This window comes from Camponotus floridanus, unplaced genomic scaffold, assembly GCF_003227725.1.
Source record: "Camponotus floridanus strain SB8 unplaced genomic scaffold, Cflo_v7.5 scaffold10, whole genome shotgun sequence".
NCBI classification, from domain to species: domain Eukaryota; kingdom Metazoa; phylum Arthropoda; class Insecta; order Hymenoptera; family Formicidae; genus Camponotus; species Camponotus floridanus.
Genome location: NW_020229215.1, coordinates 2,328,062 through 2,355,711, shown reverse-complemented (window position 1 = coordinate 2,355,711; position 27,650 = coordinate 2,328,062). Strand labels below are relative to the sequence as shown.

General features: G+C 37.6%; 2 protein-coding genes across 2 annotated transcripts; one reads left to right on the top strand and one right to left on the bottom strand.

Annotated features, from left to right (window-relative positions):
* The first annotated feature begins 8 nt into the window (after positions 1 to 8).
* Positions 9 to 26,539, top strand: LOC105257085 (photoreceptor-specific nuclear receptor). The gene is made up of 9 exons (XM_011267461.3): positions 9 to 457; positions 1,086 to 1,249; positions 8,029 to 8,434; positions 12,628 to 12,731; positions 17,567 to 17,681; positions 23,693 to 23,811; positions 24,110 to 24,321; positions 24,722 to 25,010; positions 25,229 to 26,539. Exons 2-9 carry the CDS (start codon positions 1,129 to 1,131, stop codon positions 25,465 to 25,467), a joined length of 1,605 nt encoding a protein of 534 aa, XP_011265763.1. The 5' UTR covers positions 9 to 457; positions 1,086 to 1,128; the 3' UTR covers positions 25,468 to 26,539.
* Positions 20,128 to 22,881, bottom strand: LOC112638184 (centrosomal protein of 78 kDa-like). The gene is made up of 2 exons (XM_025409327.1): positions 22,676 to 22,881; positions 20,128 to 22,124 (listed from the first exon to the last, which is right to left on the bottom strand). Exons 1-2 carry the CDS (start codon positions 22,879 to 22,881, stop codon positions 20,270 to 20,272), a joined length of 2,061 nt encoding a protein of 686 aa, XP_025265112.1. The 3' UTR covers positions 20,128 to 20,269.
* Positions 26,540 to 27,650: the final 1,111 nt, after the last annotated feature.

Here is a 27,650-nt window from a genome sequence, read left to right as displayed (position 1 = left end):
ACGACAACGACGACGACGCCGACGTCATCCGCGGGTAACGGCGATTCGCCGCCGAGATCCCGGATCGGGACGCCGCAGACGTCATACGCCAATCTGACATCGACGAACGATCGTTCCGCTCACGCGTCGATCTCGGGGCTGAACGTCAATCTCGAGAGCGCGAACGCAGTATCAGCTCGATCCCTCCTCATCAAGTATCTCCTCATCTTGCATTTAGCGTCGGTCTAGATCACGCATCGTGGCTTTCACAAGCTTCCTCGGAGTCGCCGAGGTGCTTTTCGTGTCGCTAATATCGGTGGTGATCGCTCGGAGAACTAAATGATCCTAGATCGAATCGAGTCGAGCGATTAAAGGATTTGGTGATTCGTAGATTAAAGAGGGTGGAGAAGTCAGTGATCGCACAAGAAGTGACTTACGTGCCACAGTGCGAGTACGCTAAAACCTGGAGTTATCCTAGGTAAGAGTTTGCAATTATCTTTAAAAAGGAAGATAAGGAAAGAAGGAGGAAAAAAGAGAAAGAGTGTTACGTGAACATGAAATATATTAGAATTTACTTTCAATGATGAGATGATATATTTCTCTGATAGTCTGGCAAGTCTGATAGTCAAGCTAATAAAATTTTTTTAAGAATTTTATAAAATTAAGAAAAAGATAACAAATTCTTGCTGTAAATATATGGATATAACGAAGATTAATTTTTAATTGTTACAATAATTATTTTTGAAAAATTATTTGAGATTACACTTCTCACTTAGCTAAATCCAATTGACGACATTATTTTACATAAGTAAAAAATAAATTATTGTAATAATTTTCTTGATCACATATAAATAAATATATGATATAAAATATATAATTACGCAGATGTGATTATTGATTATGATATTTAAAATAAATCTTCAGATAAATAAGTTAAATAGATATATATATTTTTATATATCTTTATATTTTATATATCTTTTTAGAAATAACTGCAACAAATTCGATAAATTGCAAAAAATGATGATTAAATTTTTGCATTTTCATATTTACTTTGTATCGTAAACGTAAACGTCATGTATAAAAAAGACGTATATCGATTTTAGCGCGTTTGATATCGGCCTGATAACGAATGATCGAGGAGGCACGATGAACGGGGCAGCAACGGTCACGGCCTCCGAAGATCATCAGCATCAGCACCAACAAGCGCAGAATGAAACGACGTCGGAGCATCCACGGAGTCCTGCCAGTCCGCTGAGCGTTAGACACGGTGAGTTAATATAAAGAAAATTAACAAATGCTGAAAGAAACAGACACAACTTTATAATTCAACTATTTTTAAAAAGCTTAAATATTATTGTGATAAATTCGCGTATAAAATCTAAGAGAAAAATTAACTGAAAAGTTCAATATTCTATTAAACTTTTAACTTTCTGATAATAAAGTTATGTACATGTATTTTATTACGAGATAAAGTATAAAGATGTAAAATTATGTACATTATTATTGGATAGTTTATTAACAACGTTTGAAAAACTATATAAAAGAAAGATTACATCAGCCGGAAGGAACATGCGTAAGTAAGGGGTATTTTTAAACTTTACCTTTCATTACGATTTATTGTAGATCAATAGAGTGAGAGGGATTAACCTTCTTACATTCAATGCCGTCACGACATTTTTCTCGCGTCGTAATGCGTAATGTAATGCGTAAACTTGCATCAACGCACGATTCCTCCTTCCCCGTTCGCGCCGGGTCAGTCGAGATTTGATTATTCTAATGGCATAATGTCGTTGCCTACGTGCCACCCTCTTTTTCCACTTATCCCACCCTGCGACTCGTATAAAAGTCCGTCGCGAGGGTGAATCTGCGTGCGTTTTGTCCGTCGCGTCGCATCGTCTACCCTTAACGACGGATCACAAGATGAGATTCTTTGCCCATTTGATTAACCCACCTCCTGACATACATGTAATATTTCTCTCATAAACTTAGCATGTAATTATTATACCCTCTAATTTATCATAAAGTGTCATTAATCAAACTCACAGATAGCTTTTCAATCATGGTTCTCAATTTAAAAAATTTATCTGACTTAACATTGAATATCTTTTCAAGGTTGAATTAAAATCCTGAAAGCTCTTCAATTTAAAATTAAATAAACAATAATGTTTAAAATTTAATTTTATTATCGGGAGGAATTTTATTATTAATTGCTTATAATTAAAAGTTTATTAAATTGAAATCAATTAAAAAAGTATCACTAAATTTTAATCGATTAACTCAGTGACATATTTCTCGTGTGAAATATTTGTAAAATATATAGTTGGATAAGATATTTGATAATAATCTTGATGTCCATACATGGTTGGACCGCCTTAAAAACACCTTTTTAAATCAGATTCTTTAGTCAATAATACTCATGTCACAAATACAAATGATTCCATTATGTATTTCACGATACCATATATGTTCCTTCAATTTCCGAGCATTTCAAACATATCGTTAAAGATTTGGATGTCCGACTCTCGTACTATGGTATTAATAAAATGAGAAGTTTCATCAGGATTCATCAGGACTCCCTTCCTACCTCTAATTCCATAAATGTTATATACAAATTAAATTGCAATGCATCCTATGTTGGACAAACTAGCAGACAATTGCACACCAGAATCAACGAACATCGCAGTCATATTAGATGTAACACTAATACTCAATCTGTCATCACTAATCACAAGGTTTCGATCATGTTTTTAATTGGGATGAGATGCAGATTTTAAATCGAAAACCACTTTTGAATAAAAGATTGATTTCTGAAATGCTATTTATCAAAAGACAAAAAAAATGGTCTAAATTTGCAAAACAGATATTGAACGTTTATCAGAAATTTATTTAAACATTGTCAACAATTTGCCAAAAATTTAACATAGTCTTCTTTTGTAATAAATAGGTCTGCCACTTTGCGTATATTTATATATTATTTGATTTGTCGTTTAGTCACATCTATCCGTAAAAGACTAGTCGATCTTTGTCTTCGAAAATGTTGAGTTGTCTCCATTCATCTCCAACGATTCGTCATTGTTTTCGATGCCTGGAAGTCTTAATTTCGTAGTTTTAACTTCTTAACTTTTTAATTTTTAATTCTTTATGATTCTATATTTAATTTATATTTATTTAAATTATTCTAATTGTTGTTGACTTTTAAAAAATTGACATAAAATTTTCTCTTAACCTTTCAAGTTTAATTTTATTACTTATTTCTATCTTTGTTCACGTTAGTTTACATTATTTATTTAATTTATTTCACTTTTTGTTTTTTATTTTCACATAATTTTTTCTTTGACAAATTTGACTGATTTTATTATAGGCATCAAAATAATGAGATACCGAAGAATTTATTATTACTTTAGACGGCACACTTTGTAATTGACTCCGATGTAAAACCTTTTGTTATTTTTTATCACATCATCACATTTGCGCTGAAGATGACCCAAAAATAAGGTCGAAAACATTCGCAAACTTTTCTTTGTAATTTATTCCATACTTATTTGATTGTATAATAAATAATTGTGTTATAAGATCGACACTTGACCCGTATTGCTATTAAAACTAATTTGTTTAATCTTGATCTCATTGTTCGGGAATTTTTGAAAATGACAAGTATAGTTTAATCTCTCTGTCATTCTCGTCGACGTGGAATCGCGAGTGTTTATCCAGTTTGTTAATTGTTTGTCTTATATGCATCGACGGATGCGCTTAATTTTGCTCAGCGACACATGCTTTCTTAGTCATCGGCAAATTTTTGTTTATCAATTTCCGTGTTGTGACTTAAAACTTTGACCGTACAATTTGAATTTAAACAAACGGGAAATATATGGAGTTTCTGCTGTTTTCTTCTCTCGCATGATTAGCGCATACGTAGCATTTCACTCGATTGTGGCATCAACCTGCACCTACTTAAAACAAATATCGAGAAACAGAACAGCTGTGTTTAATACTATTCCCTCGTCAATGTTAAAATTGTTGTCCCAGTAACATTATTTCAATAACATTAAGTCTTGATGAATGTGTTTTTTCTTCCTAGCCTTTGCAAAATAAATAAAATAAATAAATATTTAAAAAATTACATTTATTTTTTTTAATTTGCATTATTTTTGCGACAAAGTAAATCTTCAATTGCGTTCAATAATTGTCATATTTATATCGTCATATTTAATCTCGACTTTCCTTTCCAGAAGTGTAAAAGTGCAAGAAATACTCTTTCTCTCTCTCTCTCTCTCTCTATCGTCGCATCCAATGCGCTGACGATTAGCCGAAATTAGCGAAGAGGAAAAGGGGGAAAAATTGTTCTTCTTTTTTTTTATCTTCTCAACTAGCGCAACCCCTGGCCCCACTCGCAACGATCCCCCTCTCACTTTTCCCGATGATCCCATAATGCGAGGGCGCAGGTGGCGCCTTGCCATCCGCCAGCATTGATATGCTAATGAAATTTGACGCCCCTGCTTTTGCGCGCGTTACTCTCGGCGCGGGTGGCTTATAGCGGGTGTGTATTCTGTATTGGACCGTCATTTTTCTCCTCTCGTTTAACCCCGCGCGGACGACAGATTGTACCGCGACAAGATTTGATTACTCTAATGCCGTAATTTGCGAATGCACGCGTGTGCGTGCATCTTAAACATCGTCTTCAACGATATAAGCATGAAACTGATATAAAAATTAGATATAATTATTATTATTATATCCCATCCTTCTTTGATTAAGGAAAGCAACACAAAATTTTGCTAGAAATTTTTCAAATAGGGCAATATTAATTAGTAATAAAATAATTGTGAAAGAAAATACTCATGAGCCGATCTCGATGTTATCGTGAAGCAAATCCTTCATCGTTTTAAAGATTGAACCAGCGCAGAGTATACTTCACTAATAATCGACAGGATTACGGGGTGTATGTTAACGAGATCGAAAAGCCCGTACGCTTATACAATGTCACGTGAGTTGAATTAATAAGATTGACACGGCCTCCTGTCCTCGACGTGATTTGATAACGATCGGAGGATGTGATTCAACAATCGTATTGTTCAAGTAACTAACATATTCAAAAATAGTAAAAGAACTCGAAAGGAAAATTGTGGAGAGGAATTTTGGCAATGATAGGGTATCTTTTTTTCTGACGGCAAAGTTACTCGATAGCTTCTGGCACCCCACGAGAGATTCTCCTGTTCCTTTTTCGCGTCCCTGAAGGCTTACGGGCTGGATCGCGGGGACAAACAGTATTTACATCGGGAAATGAGTTTGGAAAAAGCTCAGGAAGTAAGAACGCTCTAATATAAATATTTATGCCGAATGGAGAAAGGGAATCGCGACGATTCCGTTGTAACGCGCATCGCATAATAGATCATCAACCTGCTGTTTCATCAAAATTTTCAAAATCTTGCGATCATGTCCTTTCTTAAATCTTAAATTAGCAGATATAATTACAGAATTTTAAATATCTTTATTTAACTTGTATTTTTTCAGATTTAATATAATTATAATTAAATTTTATTTTCCATATGATTGTCTCTTGCTCTAATTTTATCCGCACATACGAACACACTCAATTTACGCCAAATAAATTTTATTTTTCACAAAAATTGCAATTGCATCTGACAATAAAAAAATTACGTTACCAAAAGGTGAGAAGGTAAATCCTTCGAGTACTCAAAAAGTGGAACATTGTACAAGTTTCGCGTTTCGCGTTTTGCGTGCACTATGAACATCTGCGTGATCAACGAAATGCGATTTCGCTTCTCTGCTTGGCTCGACTTTATTAGTCACGCTGGTATTCTCAGCGAGGCACGAGATCTCGCTCGAATCGTATTTGTCAGCCACCCCCGAATTCGATCGAAAACTCGTTCCAGCCTCGTTAATGCCGCGGGGTCAGATCGAATCCATTCGAGAATTACCATACAACAGGACAACGTCAAGATAGGGACAATTCTACGCGAAACAAATCCACTGTACTTGGTAGCTTAAATATAGTCGCTAAAAATCGTCACAAATCACGCTTTCACAGTCGACACATGTATATATTTCTTATAATTTTTTAAATTTTATTTATCAAAAATTATTTATGCAATAAATTTGTCATTCAAATTGAATTAAAGTTTTGTATATTAATATTTCTTAGATAGAATTAAATTCGTTAAAATTAAATTATTTGTGTATCTTCAAAGTATAATATTTTAAAATACAATGTTAAAATACATGTTAAAAAATAAATCTCAAAAATATCTCACTCAAAAAACGATCTAGAGATAGATATCGTTGTTATCAAATCCGATCGCTATCGCATAACACGAGGGTGACTTGTTATTATGACGCAAAGGGTAAGAGAATCCTTTAGAATCGCCCCGCCGAGGGTTATGAGAGGATTTCGATTGTCAATGCGTGGTGATATCAATTGCCAATTGAATAGGAATGACAACAAAGTAGATCGCGCGATTTTCGTGGCGGTCCATAACGATCAAGCGTTAAGCGAGCGTGCAGAATTATTTTATAAACGACCATCTCTGTTTCGAAATCAATCAAGGATGGCGGGGACCCTTCAATCCTGCTTAGGGTCGCTCGTCCGGACGCGCGAAGGAGATTTCTGGGATTAAGCCGAAAGTAACGGCCAACTGATCGGATGAAAACGCTGCCGAACTGATCGCGGAAAAATGATATTTCGATCGTAAATCTCGGGCCTTCCATCGTGCCACTTGATTATCAAGAAAGCCATTCTATGGAAAAAGATAATGGATTGCCATAGTTAGATGTTATATTTCAGTTGGAACAATAATCTGATTTTCCGTTTTCTCTTGATCGTGATTTTCCGCTTCGCGAAAATTGATTTTCGTTTAAAATAAAATATAATTTAATGATGTAATAGATAAATTAATTTACGCAAAATTATGCAAAATTGTAGGAGTTTGCGATGTTAAAAATTGTCATGCCTCTTTCTCTCATGGAAATGTAGAATTAAATTAATAGAAATATGTAAATAAGTGCAATTCAGCTAAATTCAAGCTCGTTATAATTAAAATTATAATTAATAATCGCAGATAAACGCGAGGTAGTAATTTAACAATCGAGCGATATTTTCAATTAAATTAGCGTCAAACTAATGTGATTAACGATGACAGGCTCATTTTATATTTGCATTTTACATTTGCAAATGTATTTCTATAAATACGTTTAATAATAGAAAATCTCATTTTAGTCCGACATGAAAAGATTCGAGTCTAGTATCGGATTATAACGATTTTTCTCACTTTCGTCGATCGCGATCTATTGAAAAAAATCGAAGAAACCAGACGCTCCGTCAACACATTCTTTGTGGTTGTCGCAATTGTGCAAAGTCTGGAACAACGCTACAAGGAAAATAATTCGTGAATGTTGACAACGCCGACACAACCGGAAAAGTGAAGACAATAATTCATCATTTACGAATTATCTCGATATGTGATTTTTTTTCCTTTCGGAAGTTCAATCACCTAGAAAATTTCGACACCTGTAGAGATCGCATATATTAACTTATGACTCCATGTTTATCTCCAACTTTTTCGTTATCAGAACAGGTCATTTACTGATAAAACGCATGTTTGATTAACTTATTCTTTGAGTTCAACATCTTTCTGACACTTGCCTCGTTAATTTCACTCAGAGCTGTAATTTATCGTAAGACTTCAAGATCTCACAAAATTTCAAAAATAATAATATATATTATATTAATATATTATATTATATATATATATATATATTGTATTAATATATTATATTAATTATATTAATATATCAATTTCTATTGAAAATTATATCTATTTCCTTGTCAGAGACTTCATGATCTACGAAATTTCAAAAATAATAATATATATTATATTATATATATTATATATTATATATATATATATATATATATAATTGTATTAATATATTATATTAATTATATTAATATATCAATTTCTATTGAAAAGTTATATCTATTTCCTTGTCAGAGACTTCATGATGAAAATTGGCGTATTCAATCTACAGATTCCGGCGAGAGCAGTGTCATTTCCCCAGGCCTGCCGGAGCGTTACAGTCCTCTGGGAGCGACGGGATCCACATCCAGCCACGATCCTTACGCCTCCCGGTCGGTCCAGGAATGTCCGGTGCCCCTCTGCAGAGGGATGCCGACGGACTTCCCTCTGGCCAGGTCACCATACCTGACCGCGCTGGGGAACGGCCATCCGCACTTGCTCGGCCAGGTGCAGCATCAGCAACAGCAGCAGCAGCAGCAATCGCAGCAGCCGCAACACGGCAGCAAACCGCCGCGAAGCCTCGGGCTAATTTGCGTGGTCTGCGGTGACACCAGCTCCGGGAAACATTACGGGATACTCGCCTGCAACGGTTGCAGTGGCTTCTTCAAGAGGAGCGTCAGACGGAAGTTGATTTACAGGTGAGTCGGAGGTCACTTCGATGATCTAGATCGTAAGAATAAATTTTCGTATCAGGCTGAAGGAGGTTCTTTAATGCCGTCTTTTTCAATTTTGAATAAAATATACCTCTGGAATGGCACGCACGAACAAGTGCAACCGTAGCTACAGTTCTAGATGAGCGCGAGGTGACTTAATTTAAGCAACCAGCGGCTCGTCTGCCGCGTCTACTGTTATTATTGCATGCCACAGAGAGGATGTAATTAAGATTAATTATTATTCATCCAACGGCGCCCCTCGATTCCTTAACGCAATTCCGCAGTTCATGCAGGTGACGCATGGATATATAATCGCGTTACTGCAACGAGCGCGACTTTAATCGATGAAATCGCGGGGTGCGATTTTACGACACAGGAGATTACACGGTGCAAGAACGATATCGCAAGGCACGCGGATCGGATTAGCGATATTCGTCAGGGTCAAACGTGACGATAGTTCATCGACGCACTCGTTAACAGTCCGGCAACCGGTCGATCCGCAGACGGGGGAAGAATTGTAATGTCCGGTTGGCCCCTTTCGCGAATCGTCGGACTCGACGGGTCGCTTTGCATTTCGATCACGCTCACCCGCGCGTGTTCATTTTTCAAAGGGCAACGCGCGGGGGTTAATAGTTTGCGTATCGAGTGGCGCGGGTCGAGAGGGACGGGGGCGAGATTCCGGATCGCGCGCGAGCGGGATCCGATGGAGATGGATGGCCGTGTTCCCGAGGGACGGTAATAGTTCCTCGCGCTACCCCGGCTCGGATACCCGGGCATAATTCGCCACCGGTGCGGCCACGGTGTGGCTCTCTCTCGATGGGCCCCCGGCGGATACGACATTATGCCGTTCCCCGCGTCCAGGCCCGGTATTAGGATGAGCCTGCTCGACTTGGCCCACACATGGCTCCGCACGATGCTTAACTCGATATTAATCCCGAATGATACTAGCGCCAATCAATAGCATCTCCCCCTCGATGCCCAGATTTTGCGATGTAAAAATGTTACGAGAAGAGGGTACTGTGCATCAAAAGTTTTAAAAACTCATTTTTAAAAATATATGTTAATAAATACAAGATCAAAAATTGTGCAAAGAAATCTCGCATAGATTCCATAATACATACAAAACTAATGATTTTAAACTTAAAAAGTAATTAGATTTTTATCATATTTTTCGCATTATAGATTTTTACCTTGTATTAAACAGATATAAATTATCGAGCATTTATTTTAATATCTTAACACAATATCTGACTTGTCACAAATGTCTAAAATACTCAGCTAAATAGCTAGTGTTGTTACAATGACTTATCGTTACAACGATTCGCGACAAAAATTGTTTCCGTCTTGCGATATATTTTCTTTAATGCTTGATACAGATCCGAACATTTTTAATTTTCCCGAAAGAAGATAGAGAACCATGAGTTTATTTACTCAACCCGACCGGATCTGTATTTATATCGTATCGGAATATTTTCCTTATCAAATGTTTGTTAACGGAAGCGTCGAATCAAGTCTCTCATCTTTGCGCATAATATAATCTACATGTATTTCCGTGTTTATTATTTTTTAATTAACGAATATACTGGAAAAGAATACGTCACACATTACGATTAAATGGCTGAAAAAATTATTTAAAAAAAGAAAACATTTTCTAGATGATAGAAGACATATAAAACAATTCAATAATTCGATTTCAGAGACATCAATGCATTTTAGCTCGATATTACATTCATCCGAGGAACAAAAATAATAATGATTATCGTGGACAAGAGCAAGCAAAATTAACGATTTAAAAAATGCAAAAATGAACGGTTTAAGAGACCTTTGGTAAATGATATAAATATTATCTCTCATAGAATTTTTGAACACGATGAAACAGAAGGAAGGAAGATGCGGCCTTTGTTATTCGAGTAGCGACATTTGCGTGCAGAGTTCAAGTGCAAGCCCCGCGGGAGTCCGTGCGAACATTTCGCTCGCTCTTATCCACGCACGATGCACTTAATTGCATCTAACCGATCCGTGAGGATTTGCGCTAATCCGGCGATTGTGGACGTCGTGGCGCATCGCGTCGGGACGCATCTGTCGCATCTCGTTCCCCTCCGCGGGTAATTGGTTATCTGTGCGGAGGCTCTTCAATCTTTTACTGCGTTATAGCCGTCCGACGGGAGCGAAAACGGCCTTCTCTCTCTCGTTCTCCTCCCATTTTCACAAACGATGAAATTAAACGTCGCCCACCGATATAGATTGCCGATACTCGCCCGCTAAATATCCGAGAAAATTTATATTTAATTTTTTTTGCGAGGAATAATATATTTTGCAGATGCAAGTCGCATCGAACATGATAGAATCAATTTTACAATCGTTGAGAGTTTTAGAATTTAAACAAAATTTGTTTCACAATCACACATCGTAAAATTCCTGGAAGAGCCTCAAAAATTAAAAGCCTAAAAAATTCATTGCAAAAATTAGAATTATATAATACATTTTGTTTAAAAAAAGTATATATATATTATATATTTATTTATATTATATATTATATATTTATATTATATATTATATATATATATATTTTTTTTTTTTAATAAAAGAAAAATAAATAAAAAGTTTGTCGACTTAATGACATCATCGTTCGTGGTCATATCCTTCCCACAAGATACACTTCACGCGCGAATTAGTAGCAGACGCTTGTCTCTCCGAGATTTTCTGCCGGCGGCTGTCGCTGGACCGCTGTTAGCGCGATTTTAACAAACGTCAGTCACAAGGAACGGAGCGCTATCTTGTCCTGCGGCGATGTGTAACGCGAAGGACCCACCGAACTGGTCCTTCGGCGGGGGGTCCGTCGTGCAAATTGATTTGCGTTCGCACCCCAGCGGATCCACAGGGCGCGAGAGCGATTCCCCTCTTCCCTTCCTGCATTCACCCTTCAGAACCACATCATACATTTATTTACGCATCTCTCTGTTCTACGAGCGGCCCCGCGGCATTGTTCGCCTCATTGAATTACCGGAAGCATGTGCTGCCGGTTATCACGCCCGTCGGATCGCCCTACTTCGCGTTGTCCGATGCAGGCTCGATGCGATAGATGTGTGTTGTTTATTGACGGTGTCGTCGGCGAAGCGGCAGGCCTTCGCTGCAACCCTTCAGCCGATAGGCCTCTGTTAAACGATCTTTTTGATGTAACGTGATGTTATGAATGCTAAGAGAGGATAAACGACATATACTAAGCCATGCAATTCATCGGAAAGAATTATAAATAATTAGTGCAAAAATAGAGCTTCATTATTATGTTCATTATTATCTACTTCTACAGAGAACATGAGGATGAACATTCGTAATCTCTCGAAAGCCCTTCTTATACTATTTCAACATTAGAATAAAAAAATACACATACTTTTTTTTATATACTAATTAATTAATTCTTAGAATTTTTTTAAAATTCTAATTTTAACCGGTTGAACATTTTTTTCGATTTTTTACGCGACGAGTTCGTCAACCATCTCTCGCGACGATCGATCGATCCTTGACGATGACATTTCATCAACGATCAATCGTAACTCCGTAGCTTTTATCCCTCGCGGAAAGTCGACGAAATTCAGTCGCACTTGTCGGAAATCCGGGGTGCGCACTCTTCGGGAGATGGTGTTAAATTCGATTACTTTCATTGTTGGGCTAACCCGGTTATCCCTCCGAGCTGGCTAACGTAAAGAGGCGAACCGTCCGGGGTCACGTACCTTCTTCTTATCCCTCTTAATCTCGTCCAATCCAACGACAGCATCCCCGCAACTTCATTGCCCGACCTTAAAGGCGTCCTATTTTTCTTTCTTTATTACATAGCACAAGATATAAAAATCACTACGATCCGAATAAGACCGGAAAATTTTTACACAATAAGTGTATCCTTGCCAAGCAGGATCAAATATAATATTAACAATTTTTTGCTAGCAAGTTAATATAACACAAATATAGAATTATATTTTTTTCTTTTTGATACGATAAATCATTCAAGCTTCAAGAAATATCGCATTAAAAAAAAATAGTCTTAACTTTTATAGAAAGATTATATATTAAATATCCTATAAAAATGAGAATTTTTCGTTACATATATGTTTAAATATAATAAAATATAATAAAATATCTTATATTAAATATATGTGTATGCGCTATATGTTTTTGCACAGATGTCAAGCTGGTACCGGAAGATGCGTCGTGGACAAGGCGCATCGAAATCAGTGTCAAGCTTGCCGTCTGAAGAAATGTATGCAAATGGGAATGAATAAAGATGGTGAGTGATAATACATACATCTCCAATTAATCTGATTGTAAGTTTAAACCGAATTCCGTACAAACATTAGGTTCAAAAATAATTATACCTTTCGTCGATTCAAAAAATCGAGAATATGTCGACAATTTTAATAAATTATAGCTTTCAGCGCATTTATAAATTGAAAGATGCAATATAAAAAATTTCTCTGTAAAAAAATTTTTATAATGAATCATAACAAATACGAAAAAATATAATAATTATTAAAATTTTTTATAAGTTGCATCGCCTTTCGACTGATGAGAACGTTGATATAATTTATGAAATAAATCTCTTTGTGCAATACACAATGGCACTGAGGAATGAGAGCTAAGATTCCATCATAAAATTTCATGTCGTGCAATAAATCGCACATCGACGAGCGATAAGATGGTTTCGGATTCCGATCACGCCCGCGACCGAGTTCGGATAAAAAGTATCGCGGTGGCGCGATTCGATTCAATCGGGAGGATCACCGCCCTGCGACATCGAGTTCGGCAATAAGAAAGTTATCAGCGGAATGGCCGAAGGGAGGAAGAACAAGAGAACAAGACAGGAAGGACAGGTGCACGCCCGTATCTCGCCGGGAGGCATTAAGAGTTGAATCGGAGGCTGTTCGGGAGACGCAGCCAGACTTCCCGCCTTTATCCAGTTATTTATGTTGCGAACATAAAGGGCCCTCCGACTGAATTCCGCCACCCCCGCCGCTGATTGATTCCGGCATTACGGCCCGTACCCACGAAAATGGATAATCCGCCGGATCCATAACTCCCGTTCGGCGACAATGTCTTCGAAACTCGCGATATGGGATATTTTCGCGACGGTGATCGACGGAATAACACCTACGTGACATCTTATGATCGATCGATCGATTAATTTTCTCTTTGAAAAAAATAATGACTTCTTCATTTGATGAAAAAAAATTACAAAGTTAGATTTTACAATTCTTTCAATTGATCAAATGAAATAATTTAAATGTGTAAAAATATACAATATATATATCAAGAATATTAAATTAAAAATTAATATAAAAATCTATATATAACTAAAAAATATTAAATATAATTAAATTATTAAATATTAAATATAATTAAATATAATTAAATGATTAATTATTAAAATATTAAATATAATTAAATTAAATATAAATCTCGATTACAGAGATGGAATACGATGAAATATAAATTCTGAAGTGTCATATGGAAAAGATACAAATATGCAGATAGTTAAAATCTCTCGCGGTTCTTCAGGATCCGTTGCTCTTCGGACTTTTACGCGGAGAAGGTGACCAGAATAATTACGAGAGCGTATTAACGCACGGGGAAGACACGTTCTCGTGTCACGAGCGCCGAAAGGAAAGAGATTCGTGTCGTCCGCCGTGCTTTAATAGATGCGCGATTAGGGCACTCATTGTCGCGGACGCAATTTTTCCCGGCATCCCTTTTACCACGGGCACGCGCAGTAATTTCGTAATAATAAAAAGCGTGTCGGCTCGCTTTACCTCCGGCGTGCAGCCCGCTGGGCGGCTTAATGGGGTCCTCTTGCTTCGTCGGGCCTCCGTTTCTTCTCTCCCTTTCTCTCTCTCTCTCTTTCCTCCCCGTTGTTCTCGCGGCGCATCTCTTTCTCGCACTAGAAGAGATAAACGCCCCGTGCACTCTGTTTCTGTTTAATTTGCATGCACCTCGCTGCGAAAGGCCGCCCTGCTTTTTGTCCCCTCTTTCCTCGACTTCTTCTTCGCTCGTTTAACTGACGAGCGTGCCCGTTTGTTCGCTGATGCATGTAAGGTCCTGTTATTTTTACTTGATCCTTAACTCGAATAGATCTTCCTAACAATTTTATCTTCTTTGAAAAATATAAATCACGATGTAATTATTATAATAGAAAAATTCATGCGAATAATAGAGGCGTCTTTCAACGCACCTCTTTACACTTTTAATTGTCGAGAAGCGCAATTTAAAGATCGCTTCTCGCGTGATAGTCGATGATTTGGAGAACGTAGACGGTATCCTTAACATTTCTCGCACCAGGACACGCGAACGTCCTCGTAGATTGTTTCTCTCATTTGCATGACGAGTTCTCGCTCCGCGGGAGAGACGAACCCTTTCCGCTCGTCTCCTTCATCCTTTCTGACACCGTCTCCGCCAAGTCGCAAACGGGGAAGCGACAGAGAGAGAGGTGATCGAGGGTCATGAAACGAATCTGCGCATCGGGCGGTCGGCCGCACGTTGCATACGTTTATTTCCTCCAATTAACCCTTCGGGATTCGCCGAGGGCCACGTGACCGTCGCTAACGACCGCAGTGTTTACGGCGACGACGACGACGAAGAGGACGTCGTCGTCGTCGTCATTTCGCGGCGAACCGCACGAGCGTGAGCACGCAAATGCGCTTGATTGGCTCGCGTGAATAAAAATTAACTAACCCTTGCGCCCGCTCCCCCTCCTCCCTGTTAGTTTATTTCTACGCGAGACATTTATTTAAAAAGTGTGCGGTACAGAGGATATCCCCGCGATTCTTTTTAATAAATATATATTTTTAATAAATATTAATAAATATTTAATAAATATTTTTAATAAATATTTATTGAGCAATTTTTTAAACAGGTTTATCTTTGCGAAAATATTTAAAAAAACGGAATTCTCTTCATATGATGGATGATTCTAAAAATAATGTCATAATGAAAACTATACCATCGATATCTGCGAAAAAAAATTCTGCTTTGCAGTTGATCTATGTATATATCATTATTGCACAGAAAAAAAATAAGTGTTAAATCAAAACTTATATACTTAAACTAACGCGTTCATTGTTGCGTATGGATTTATAATTTTTTTAGAAGAATTTAATAATTTTAAATTTCAACAATATTATAGTCTTATTTTAATATTGTAATTGTCACCTCAAGAATATATAATTATTTAATTCTACTTTAAGAAAATTATAATCTTTGATTTAAAAATATTATATTCTATGGATCATTGAAAAATTGTAGTCGACCAAACTAGCCAAAAAAATTAAGTTTATTAATACGACGTTTCGACGATATGGTTCTGGTCCTTATCAAGTATACTTGATACTACTAGAAAAGATTTATAAATGAATAAAAATTGTTTCACACTTTAATTCTTTGTGCGTTACTATGTATTCAAACCGTTAATTTAATTAATTTATTCATTTATAAATCTTTTCTAGTGTATACTTGATAAGGACCACAACCATATGGTCGAAACGTATTAATAAACTTAATTTTTTTGGCTAGTTTGGTCGACTACAATTTTTCAATGATCCTTTGATTATTCGACTGGCGACATTAAATTATTTACAATTTTTAATTATATTCTATCTAACATCGTTTCTTTTCCATTCAAGAAAATTAAATCTTAAATCATAAGAATATATTTTTCACGATTGAACTATATAAAATGGCTTCATTCAAGTAAGCAATTATTCAAGCAATTATATTTTTCTTTAATTAACGCAATATAACATCATTTCAAGATTTTCAAGTTAAAACTAAAAAAAAAACTATAAATATATTTTCAAAACAAGAATGTTCTTTTTTTCTGTGTGGCGTGTCAAAAAGCGCATGGATCGCTCATTTTGAAAAATGGACTGGATATGGACGTAACAGCATCATCAAAAATCCTTTTTAACGGAATCCTCTCGTATTGATCGGTAAATGAAACTCTCGGGTGGTCATGCACTGCGTTGCGTATTGCAAACAATAAGAGTGGCTATTGCGTGCCCGTTAAATTCACGCGTGTCAGACGCAGACTGCCGGCGTGACGTAACGTAGCGTTACGTGAGTTTGACGAGAGGGCGGCAGGCAACCGCTCTCGCTTCGTTCCCCCGTAAATCCGGCGGAACCGGGGGAGAAGATGGGGAAATCGACTAATATTCCAATAATATTTCAATCATCCGCGAATTCGACGGTTTCGACAAAGCGACACAATGCTCCCATTGTTCGCCGACCGCATCGCCGTTTTCAATATCCTTTTGAATCGTTCGAAAGAGAGAGAGAGAGAGAGAGAGAAATAAAGTAAAAAAAAAAGAGTGAACGAAATTGATGAATATTGTAAAAGCTTTACTATTGCCCTCTGATTTTTCTCGATCAGTCGGAAAAGCTATTCGGTTTTTAACGAAATACGAGCTTTGCCGATGGTGGTTCTGCTCATCCTATTGTTACATAATAATCGATATACAGCGGAAAATATAGTTGTCGCTTTTATACCGTAGTATTGTGGCAAGCGTAACAGCACTCTCATCTCTGAAAAATGCATTGCATCAAAAATTGCGCAAGCATGAGAGAAATATATTCGCATAATCCATGCAATCTCGCGAAAAAGACGTTCGAAGGATTATATGCAACAGTAATTTGCGCAGAATATATATCTATATACGTGACTATGTTATTTGTAGATACAATTGATGTACGGGTAAATTCGTATTGTGACTTATCGCAATTCGCGATAACCGATAAGCGATTCAATAATTCAACGAACTTAAGAGGAAGTTTATGATCGTTGCACCTGCGAAAACACTCGCCGTGCCGATCGTCAATTAAAAACAGCGAGCCTAGCTTGTAACTTGGTTATAAATATTCATTACAAATGATGCGCAAAAATCAACGATCAAAATGCATCGAAAAAAATGAGAAGATAAAGATATTAATAAGATGTTAATCTTATAATTAATTACAAATTAATTACAAGTTAATTACAAATTACGTATTAATTTTTAGCAAAATGTCAAAAGTTAAATGTCTTGTCCGTAAATGGCCGTATATATCTATAAACAGGACAAAATCGTGATATTGCAGCTGTCCAGAACGAACGTCAGCCGAGGAATACTGCCACCATTAGACCGGAAGCACTCGTCGAGATGGACCAAGAAAGGGCGCTGCGCGAAGCCGCCGTCGCCGTGGGCGTCTTCGGGTAAGCGATAATTAATTTCTCGCTCTTCTATTTTTGCCATTTTTTTTTTATTCTCTCAATTATTCAACATCAATTATTAAACATTACAAACCAAATAAAAAAAGAGAGAAAATGAGAGGGTAGAATAAAATTTTATCAAGAAATTAATTAAGAATTAATTAACAGAGACATTAATTATATAATAATTGAGATGTTCGCGCAAATTGATAGAACAAGTCCGAAGCTTTTGAACGCGATTATCGATCGGAAGATTATCGAATGCCGAGATTCATGTCACAATGATTCTGCAAAATTTCAACGCTTCGGGCTACTCAAACTTCGATTAACTTAATTGTCGATTAATTTGTGCAATACCTTATTAATATGAGAATTTATTAATCTTCTGTCGACACATTGGGGAAGAAGAATTGAATTCGAACCAACAAATTATGCAGCCAGTAATTTTTGCAATCCTATTAATCGACCAATGAGTTAATGGGAGTTTGGTCGAAGTGGCCCTTAGATACGGTCGATTAGAGCGACAGGCGACGGAGGCGACGATCGATAGTCACCTGTCGACGGGTGCAACGATAGGAGCAACAAGGGCCGGCGACGTTGTTGGCACGTTTGATCTTGTGCTGCACACCAGGCTTACCTTTCGCCGTTGTGAGCGACACGCCGAGCGTGATCTATCATGAAAAATTACCTTTGACTAGCAGCCCGAGTATGCGTAGCGTTTTTCAGGTAACCGGTTGCCCAGGTTGGAACTAATGGAAAATCCATAGAGCGCCAAGGGGTGAACGTTAAAAGCGACAGGCCGGCGTCCCGACGCGGCACAACGCGTCGTCTTCGACGAGTTATTACACCGCGTTCGTTACGCAAGCGCGATCAATCCTTCCGCGATACACAAGCTTAGTCACAGATTCAACAGGAAGAATCCCACCCCTCTTATACCCTAAAATGTCTCGAAATATTAAGGATTCAGAATCCTTCAGAAACGCTATATTAAAAATAAAAGATCCTGATCAATAAATCAATTATACATAATCTGTTAATTTCGTGGGGAAATTATATTTTAGCTCGCGTGATTGATATACAATTTGATTAATTTAAAATAATTTGGTGAGTCAAAAAAAATGGTGAAACATAGACCTAGTTGCAGATTAATTCAATAGAGAAAATTCATCTCTCTTATCATATTTTAAAATATCTAAAAATGTTAAGGATTCAGAATCAAAATATCGAATTATATCGAAAATAAAAGATCGATAAATCAATTATACTGAATCTATTAATTTTGTGAAGAAATTATATTTTAGTGCAGGATGTTCTTTTTATGTTCGCGCTTGATTGATATATAATTCGATTAATTTAGAATAATTTGATACGTCAAGAAAATATAATAAAGCTAGAGCAAAGTATTATTAAAAAATAAACACAAATTTATCCGAGAATATTTACGTAACTCAATATATAATAAATCAATTTAACATTAAGTTTTAAATAAAGTTTTAAATAAAGTTGGTTCAGTAGAATTTCAATATCAGATCACGATTGTTCCTAAAATCAACAATTCGATTACATAATCGTGAAATTTTGAAGTTTGCATCAGGAGAAAAATATGTTAGAAGTATCAGAATTCACAATTATAATTACTTAATTAATAAATGAATATTGAATCGATATATATATAATAAATTTTAACAGCTTATAATTCATTATAAAAGCCAAAAATGTGATGACAACTAAGTAAATCACAAAAAAAGAAATAATTATCCGTAGTTTGCAGCAAGAAACTTGAACAAAGTTTTGTGGAAATAATAAATTTATATTATTCAATGTATACACAATAACGTGCTAAGAAAAATGTAGCTATAAACGGGTCGGAACGTTATACATTCCTCATCGTGATCGATCTCATCTCGTTGTGTCATCTTCAGATTATGGATTATGCACTTTATCGATTATCCAGAAACGCTAATTGTTTCCATTATTCTTAACCCAGTAATTATCCCGATTTCAATAAACAATTTCCCGCATCACATCGCGTCGTCTGTCACTTTCATTTTACTCGAAAATGTTTAGCGATTGAATGCAATTTAATAGAAATGAACGTATTTTCTACGAGGTAATTGTCTCGTAATGACAAATTATATTAATAACGACATGATTAAGTTGATTTTTTTAACAAATAAAAGCTAGTCATATCTGGCTTAATTTTTCCCTAATTTCCATTTTTTTTAAATTTCCCGATCTTATCAAGAGATGGCAATAATTATTGACCTTTTTTAAACAACATAAAAGTATAAAAGACGTCTATTAATAAATATTTAAAAAGAAATTCTCACGGCATTTTTACGGACGTAGATGTCTTAGATGTTTATGACATTCGAATATCAATTAAAGTTTATCTAAAGAAAAAATTACAGCAATGGAAGTATTTTTTTTTTTGTGATAATAGAAAAATGTAGAGCATTGTCTGCGCGTTTTCTGCACGTAGTGTATAATATATACGTGTACGAAATACCAATATCCACGTAAAGTCTCTCCATGTAAAGGCTCCACACCATTTTACCTTCAATTATCGAATTCAACCGATCGATCGACGACTAGTAAAAGTCAAGCACGGCCTCGCCGCTGACGATGCTCGCGAAAATCGCACGAGCTCGATCGCCGGCCGACATCGGCTTCGCATCGACGTCGTGACGACGCCGATCGCGCAGCTCGTTATTCTCCGGACACTCGCCGATCTTCTTCTCCAAGTGCGCCGCCGGAATCGGCATGATGGATCTCACGTCGCTCTCGGATTTGACGAACTTTCGCGCGCTGTCCACGACGTGCGACTCGATTTCCATCCTGTAACCCCTCTTCAGGTTCTCCGACTTGGTCTGCCTGATGACGGACACTAGTCGTCGCTTGATGTCTGCGCTCGCGATCTGCTGAGCACTCGGTTGCGTTCGGTCGAACGGATGTTTGGCGACATCCTCCAGCAGATCCAGGAGCCGATCGAAGGATAGGCATATCTCGTCCAAAGACTGCTGGCTGATCAGTACGTAACCGCTGGTCTCGATCTCCTTTTTCTTCAGAACGTTCTCTAGCGTAGCTATATCGTTCTGGGCCGATCGTAGGTTCTCCTCGGCGATCTCACGACACGCGCGTTCCTCGTTGAGCAGAAGATCAACCCGCTTGATCTCCTCTAGGAGACAATGGTGTTCCGCTTGAGCTTCCGCCAATTGCTTGAGAATGTTCTGAATTTCCTCTGGATCGTCTTGTCGGTCCACGCTTTGCGTGCCAACATCCACTTTGGAATCGAAGCTTCTCAGACTCGTTTCCTCAAAGGGATGCATGATATCTTTGTGTTCCGGCGTCGTCTTTTGATCCTCGATGTCACGACTCACCACGGATTGGATCTGGGATTGAAGATTCAGGTGGAGGGAAACCTTGGGCACCGTTTGTATGCTGCTGATCGTTCGCGACCGAGTCAAAGCAGAACGTTGCTGAGTGATGTCGCGAACCGGAGGTGAAGGCGGTCGGATCTTCATTTTCGCCGGTAGAAGCGGCATCGGAGTCGTCCTCCTCGGAGGAATCGCCTGGTATGATTTTCTCGTGTACTTAGTGAAGGCACTTTGGATTCTCGAGAGCTTCGTGGTGTCTTCATTCTCGTTGCACCTTCGAGTACCAGCCGACGCGATTCTCTTGTCTTTAGGCGCCAATCCCATCCACTTGTACTCCGACTTTCCCTCGACGTCGTTTTCTCCCAGTCTCCTCATCACCTCCGTCGCAAGTTCATCGTTCAGGTTTGCGTTCTTCCTCACGTCAAGCACTGCCAGCGTATTATTCTGATCGAGTAGGTTCAGCAGATCCGCGCCGATCTGATTCGTCAAGCCGCAGTGCTGAAGATCCAGCGCCTTTATCCATAGACTATCGCGTATAGCCTCGATCATCTCTATTACGGCACAATTGCCGAGATGAGGATTATCGTTCAGAGTCAATCGACGTAATCCCGGCATCGCCTCGAAATTAGGCTCGCGATATCTCAGCGATTGCTTCCAGGTGTCGTGGTAAAGCGCCAGTTTCTGCCTGGAAAGCGCTGATGCTAACGCGCCACCGCTGCTTGACGTGAGGTCGCAGTGACTGAGATTCAACGACCTCACGCTGCGAGCGTCCGCGATCGTTCGGCAGATCATTTCGCAGCCGGTGTCGCCGATGCAGCACCGTCGTAGGGACAGGTGGTGCAGAGTCTCGGTTCCCGACAGACCGACGCAGAGAACTGCGACGCAGTCAGGCGGAAACGGGATACCCTCGAGTTCCAAATGCGTGAGGCTGGGCGAATTTCTCATGCATTGACCGACGCTCTGCGATAGCCATTCCAACAAATAACGCGTGAGGACCACCGGGGCCTTACCCATCGCTCGCGCCTTGTCCTCGGAATTCACCTCTTCCAATGGTTTTCGACACTGATACCTGATAATAAATGTCTCTTGTATCACCTCGAGATTTTTGACAAATTCAAAAATAGTAAAGAATTTATCTTATTTTCTGGAATGATTTTTTCATCGAAATATATAATTTAATAATAAAAATTCGAAAAAAATATAATAAAAAAAAGAAATAATTTTCAAAAAGCTCAGATAATTAAAAATTGCAAAAAAGTGCAAAAATAAATAAAAAATTGCAGCCAAATTTACATATATATTTCTCATCATATGTATAATTCAATAATGACAAATTAATACTGCTAAATTTATCATTAAAAAATAATGAAAAAATCTTATACAAAAATCAGCTGGCATCGGAGAAATAATAATGTGAAAATAATAAATCAATCAAAATTATCAAAATTAATCAAAAATATACATGCGTATTGCACATTATATCAGTAACTTTAAAAGATTTAGACTAAATCGTTATAATACATTCAGTCATTTAAAAATGGCTGGTATAAAAATTAATTAAATCAGAAATGAATAGACAATATCAATGAAAATATCAATGTAAATCGCTTATTTTGCAACCTGCTGTGCACGCTAATCGATTTGAGCGAGCGATCGAGAGAAAGGGAATTCAAGATCGGGCCCCAATCGTCCATCTTGACGCGATCGGTGGTGAAGTCCAAGCTGTGCGGTAGGGTGACACATATAACCGGCAACGGTCGCAGTCGTTGCTGCTTGCACAGTTCCATGTAGCAGCTTGCGAAGTTCCTGCCGGTCGGGATCGTCATTTTCCGCGGCGAAGCCGGGGCAGCCGCATCGATCTTCCGTCGGCGTCGCGACGGAATTTTACCCTCGAGGGTCGTAATGGTGCCGGTGGTCTCGCCTCCAGAATTACGAACAGTCTCGGCCGCTGTTGTAAATCGGCGCATTATCAGATCCGCTCTCTCATCGCTTGGTATAAGGAGTCTTGTTTTTAGACATTTAAACGGACGCCAACGTATTCTTGAAAAATTATTTACACACATATATGTAGGGAATTTACCTTCGCCGTTGTTGCTTTGCCCGACTAACCGCGATCTCACCGCGAAACGTCATCTGCACCAGATTTGGAAGAGATCGCCGAGTTGCGAGGGAAGGTTTCGAGGGGGATATTTTTCGAAAACATCGACGGCTTCCCTTTTCGATCGTGATCGCCTACCTACCCGAGATCGACGTGAAATTTCCGCTACGCGGAAATCACGGCGAACCTACAAACGAGACTCACACGCGAACGGACTGAACATGTCGTCGCTCGCGATTATTTTACTCTGATTTATTTCATTCCAATTTTGCCAAATCGAGTTTACTTGCTAAATTATAACGTGATATCTTATAATCGAAACTCACTTCGCGAAGTGGATGTATAAGAAAGAAGAATAAACGCCATTCTTTTTTCTACTTAAAAAAGATTATAATAATTATTTAAGAATAAATGTGATGCTTAATTTTTCTCTTTAAGTATCTTTAAATTTTTCACATTTCTGTAAAAAGTAAATTATTATATAATTATTTTTATTGTTCAGATGTTATAATCTCTTCGAAACATGAATTGTTTCTCAGACCGCCAGTCTCCTTGGCTATGGCAAGATACACTACGCCACTACCTCTACCCACAGTCGCACCGACGACAAACTCTACAAATAATACAGCAACACCACCTCGACAAGACAACGAGGACGGTATGCATCTTCTACATTTCGAATAAAAAATTATTATGCTTAACAAATCATTAATATTCTTTTACAAGTAATAATAATTTTTCATAAAAAAGATGACACATCTATTTTTATAAATTTCAACAAAAGAGATTTTACATTTATATCTGTTTTATTTTATTAAAAACATATAAAGCATATTTTTATGATTCTTTTAAAAAAATCAAATTTGCATCAGCGCCATTCACACTTTTATCGCTTGCTATTGTCACAGCTGTCACGAAGAGTATACGAGATAGAAAAGAGTTTTATGTTTAAATAGGAAACGCGTCCGAGGATAGTATAGATGTAACGAACGAGGAGCCATTGACACCTCAACGAAGTGGATGCGCGCAGCTTCCACCAATACTCCCGTCATTATATTCACCTGCGAGTGCCGAAACGGTCTACGAGACCAGTGCGAGGCTGCTCTTCATGGCCGTTAAATGGGCGAAAAATCTTCCCTCTTTCGCTGGCTTGCCATTCAGAGATCAGGTAACGTTTTAGCAAATTTACAATTGCAATTTGTAATATATAAATTTAGCGTGTATATAAATATTTTAACGCATTTTTATTTGATAATTTATTTCGATCTTGATGAATGTCAGCAAACAACATTTTTGTATCAACGCGATAAATGAAAATATATGAATAAAAATATGTAAATGATGTATATATAAGAAAAAAGTTTAAAATTATACTAAATCTATTAAATCTAATTATAATAAAAATATCAAAAAGATTTGGATATAATTAAAATCTAAAGATTAAAAAGATTTGATTATTATGTTAAATTTTAGACAGACATCGAATAATAGAAAAATTAAAAAATATATGGAAATAATAATACAATTTTTTAAAATAAATCACAAGTATTTCGATCGATTGTGTTTAGGTAATATTGCTGGAAGAGGTCTGGTCGGAGCTGTTCCTCCTCAATGCGGTTCAATGGTGTCTGCCACTCGAATCGTCGCCTCTCTTCAGCGCTGCCGAACTGACGGCTCTGACCCTTTCGCCGCATCCGCATCCGCATTCGGGATTGCACCTACAAACCACCACGGGTAAACCCAGTCAAGTAGCGGCGGATGTCAGGCACTTGCACGATACCCTGCAGAGATATAAGGCAGTCATGGTCGATCCCGCGGAATTCGCTTGCATGAAGGCCATCGTTCTCTTCCGCCCAGGTCAGTGGCTTTCGATATATTTCGTATACATAATATAAAGCGTATATAATTTGTATTACTTTTCTTATAAAATACACTTCAAAATTTAGTTATAAACTGTTTGCCTCCGTCTCTCCTTTTCTCCTCCTATTGTTTAAAAAAATTTATCGTTCGCGCTTAATTATTGAATTTTGCAAATTCGAGATTATATATCTAGAAACGCGGATTTTCGGTTGCAGAAACCCGAGGCTTAAAGGACTCCAGTCAAATTGAGAATCTGCAGGATCAGGCACAGTTAATGTTGGGACATCACGCGCGCGCTCAACAGCCAAATAGCCCGGCCCGTTTTGGCAGGTTGCTGTTGTTGCTCCCGTTGCTGCGAATGGTTCCAGCCTCAAGAGTGGAACTGATTTATTTCCATAGGACTATCGGCAATACACCGATGGAAAAAGTCCTTTGTGACATGTACAAAAATTAAAAATCATCTCGGACATCTTTCAGGGAAATTCCCCGAGAACTATGAAACTGATAACGCGAGTTACGCAGGATTCGAAAGATTTGACGTTAGAACAAGGGAGGCGGAATCAATCACCGAAGATAGACAGCAAAGACTGGTAAACGACTTTCCTAAGGATGTAAAAATCAAAGAGCAAAGCGCGCGCGCTTTGTTCCGACATGATCAGGCCTAAGGACGAAGTCCCTTCGAGATGATCATAAGATAATAAATTCGATTGGCAAGTATTCCTACCGTACAAACGCGAGGCACAGGAAGAATGGCGTCGCTAACGAATAAAACGGCAACTAAAATCGACCGAGGGGCACTCAATCGCGGCGTAAATATACACATAGACACATACATATATATGTATTTATTTATTATAGACATATATATCGGGCGTTAGGCCCGGCACGTTGATAGAGCGTTTCTTTCGTTTCTCGTAGGAGATCGATCGATCAATCCGAAAAAAACGGGGATATTTCGTTTTTATTTTTTTTTCTCTTTTATACCTTGACTTACGTTCGTCGTGAAATTACCGAATTAAAGAGGAAAGTGACGGGAGCGATGAACACGTGTGTAACCTTGCGATCTGTAACTTTGTGCGAACGTTATTAAAAATATGTGACGCAGGATTCAATTATTTTGTGGAATATATGTTCGTGAAATCGCAGTGAAATTATTTGAAAAATTAACGCAATTAAAATATTCTTTTCTCCTTTTTACACCTGAACAAATTTATACATCAGAGATATGATTAATAAACCGTGGAGATATATACTGCAAAATCAGAATTAAATTGCATTTGGAAATTATTCAGGCAGTAATATAAATTCATAAAATTTAATGTTGCATAATATGATTAATGAAAGTAATTTGATTCACGAAGGTGTGTGAGGAATTAACTTCTTTTTTTCAGCGCTGTAAATGAATGCTCGTCCGCACTTTCTCTGTATATTTCGTGTTGTGATACTATTCGCTGTAAAAGTCTACGTATTCTCAATCGGTGATATGTATTGTAACGATTACTTGTAATAAAAGTAAATCTGATTAACTCGTCTATTATTTCTGTCTCTATTATCTAGTTTATTTTTTATTATTATTTTAGACCATATACTAATTTTTTTAAAGTGAATCAAACCTGAATTACTCCAAAGTAAAGTTAATTACCTCAATTTTGAATATTTGAGCATCTTAATTTTGCTCATAATGACAAAAATATCGAGAATAACATTGACATAAATGCAGTTACATAAGTATAAATATGTAAAATAAAAAGTTATACGTCATACAAAAAAATCAAAAGATTATAAAATATATTTTATAAATAAAATTGTTGAAAATTATTCGACCACAGACAGATTAATGCGATAAAATATATCGTAATAAATTTAATTAATAATTATTCGTAAATAAAAAGGAGACGCGAGGGCCCAAGTGGAATCCTTCGAACGGAGTCAAAGTTCAAAGATTGCCGGTGTATTTGACGAGGAGGGGTGGATTTAGGCCGCGATCCCCTCGAAACGCAATTTGACTTCGATCGCAACACAACGCAACGACGTATCTCCGCATCCCCGCAAGCCCCGTCACGGTGGTTGTTGCATAAACGTACATATTTATTTATCACCGCATAATCCCTGACTTCCCCTGCCGACGAGGGTTTTGCCACACAGCACGGCAGTTTGACGGTCCCCGGCGGAATTACCCCCTCAGCCGCTTATAAATTACATCGGGGCTCGAGCGAGGTTTAAGGGCCTGCTTAAGTTGTCAAAGCAATCGGGGAGTTAAACGCCCCGGCGCCGGGGGTGAGCGTCCTTAATGCCTTTTCGAGCGGATCCACGAAACGCGCGGAATCAGGCGGCGAACCGCGGAGAATAATTGGGGGGGGAAAGTAAGTAGACTCCATTCCTCGGAAGTTTTGAAAGATAGAAATAGCCTCGGAAAAACTTTGGCTAATTTACATTAAGCCAAGTTTATTTTTAATATTATACATTTCTTTCGTGATTTTTTTATGTGAAACATGCATTTTAAATGTATTATTAGTGATTATTTTTTATTTAAAACTCGATATTAAATGAAAAACAGATGTGCATTTTATCTGAATAATTTTTAAATAAAAAATTTTTTAAAATATATAAAATTATATATATATATTCCGTGTTATA

Coding starts and splice junctions, on each gene's coding strand:
- LOC105257085 (XM_011267461.3), top strand. CDS start 1,129: ATGAACGGGGCAGCAACGGTCACGGCCTCCGAAGATCATCAGCATCAG. Junction 1,250..8,028: donor TCCGCTGAGCGTTAGACACG/GTGAGTTAATAT, acceptor TTCAATCTACAG/ATTCCGGCGAGAGCAGTGTC. Junction 12,732..17,566: donor AATGGGAATGAATAAAGATG/GTGAGTGATAAT, acceptor GTGATATTGCAG/CTGTCCAGAACGAACGTCAG.
- LOC112638184 (XM_025409327.1), bottom strand. CDS start 22,881: ATGACGATCCCGACCGGCAGGAACTTCGCAAGCTGCTACATGGAACTG. Junction 22,125..22,675: donor TCGATTAGCGTGCACAGCAG/GTTGCAAAATAA, acceptor ATTTATTATCAG/GTATCAGTGTCGAAAACCAT.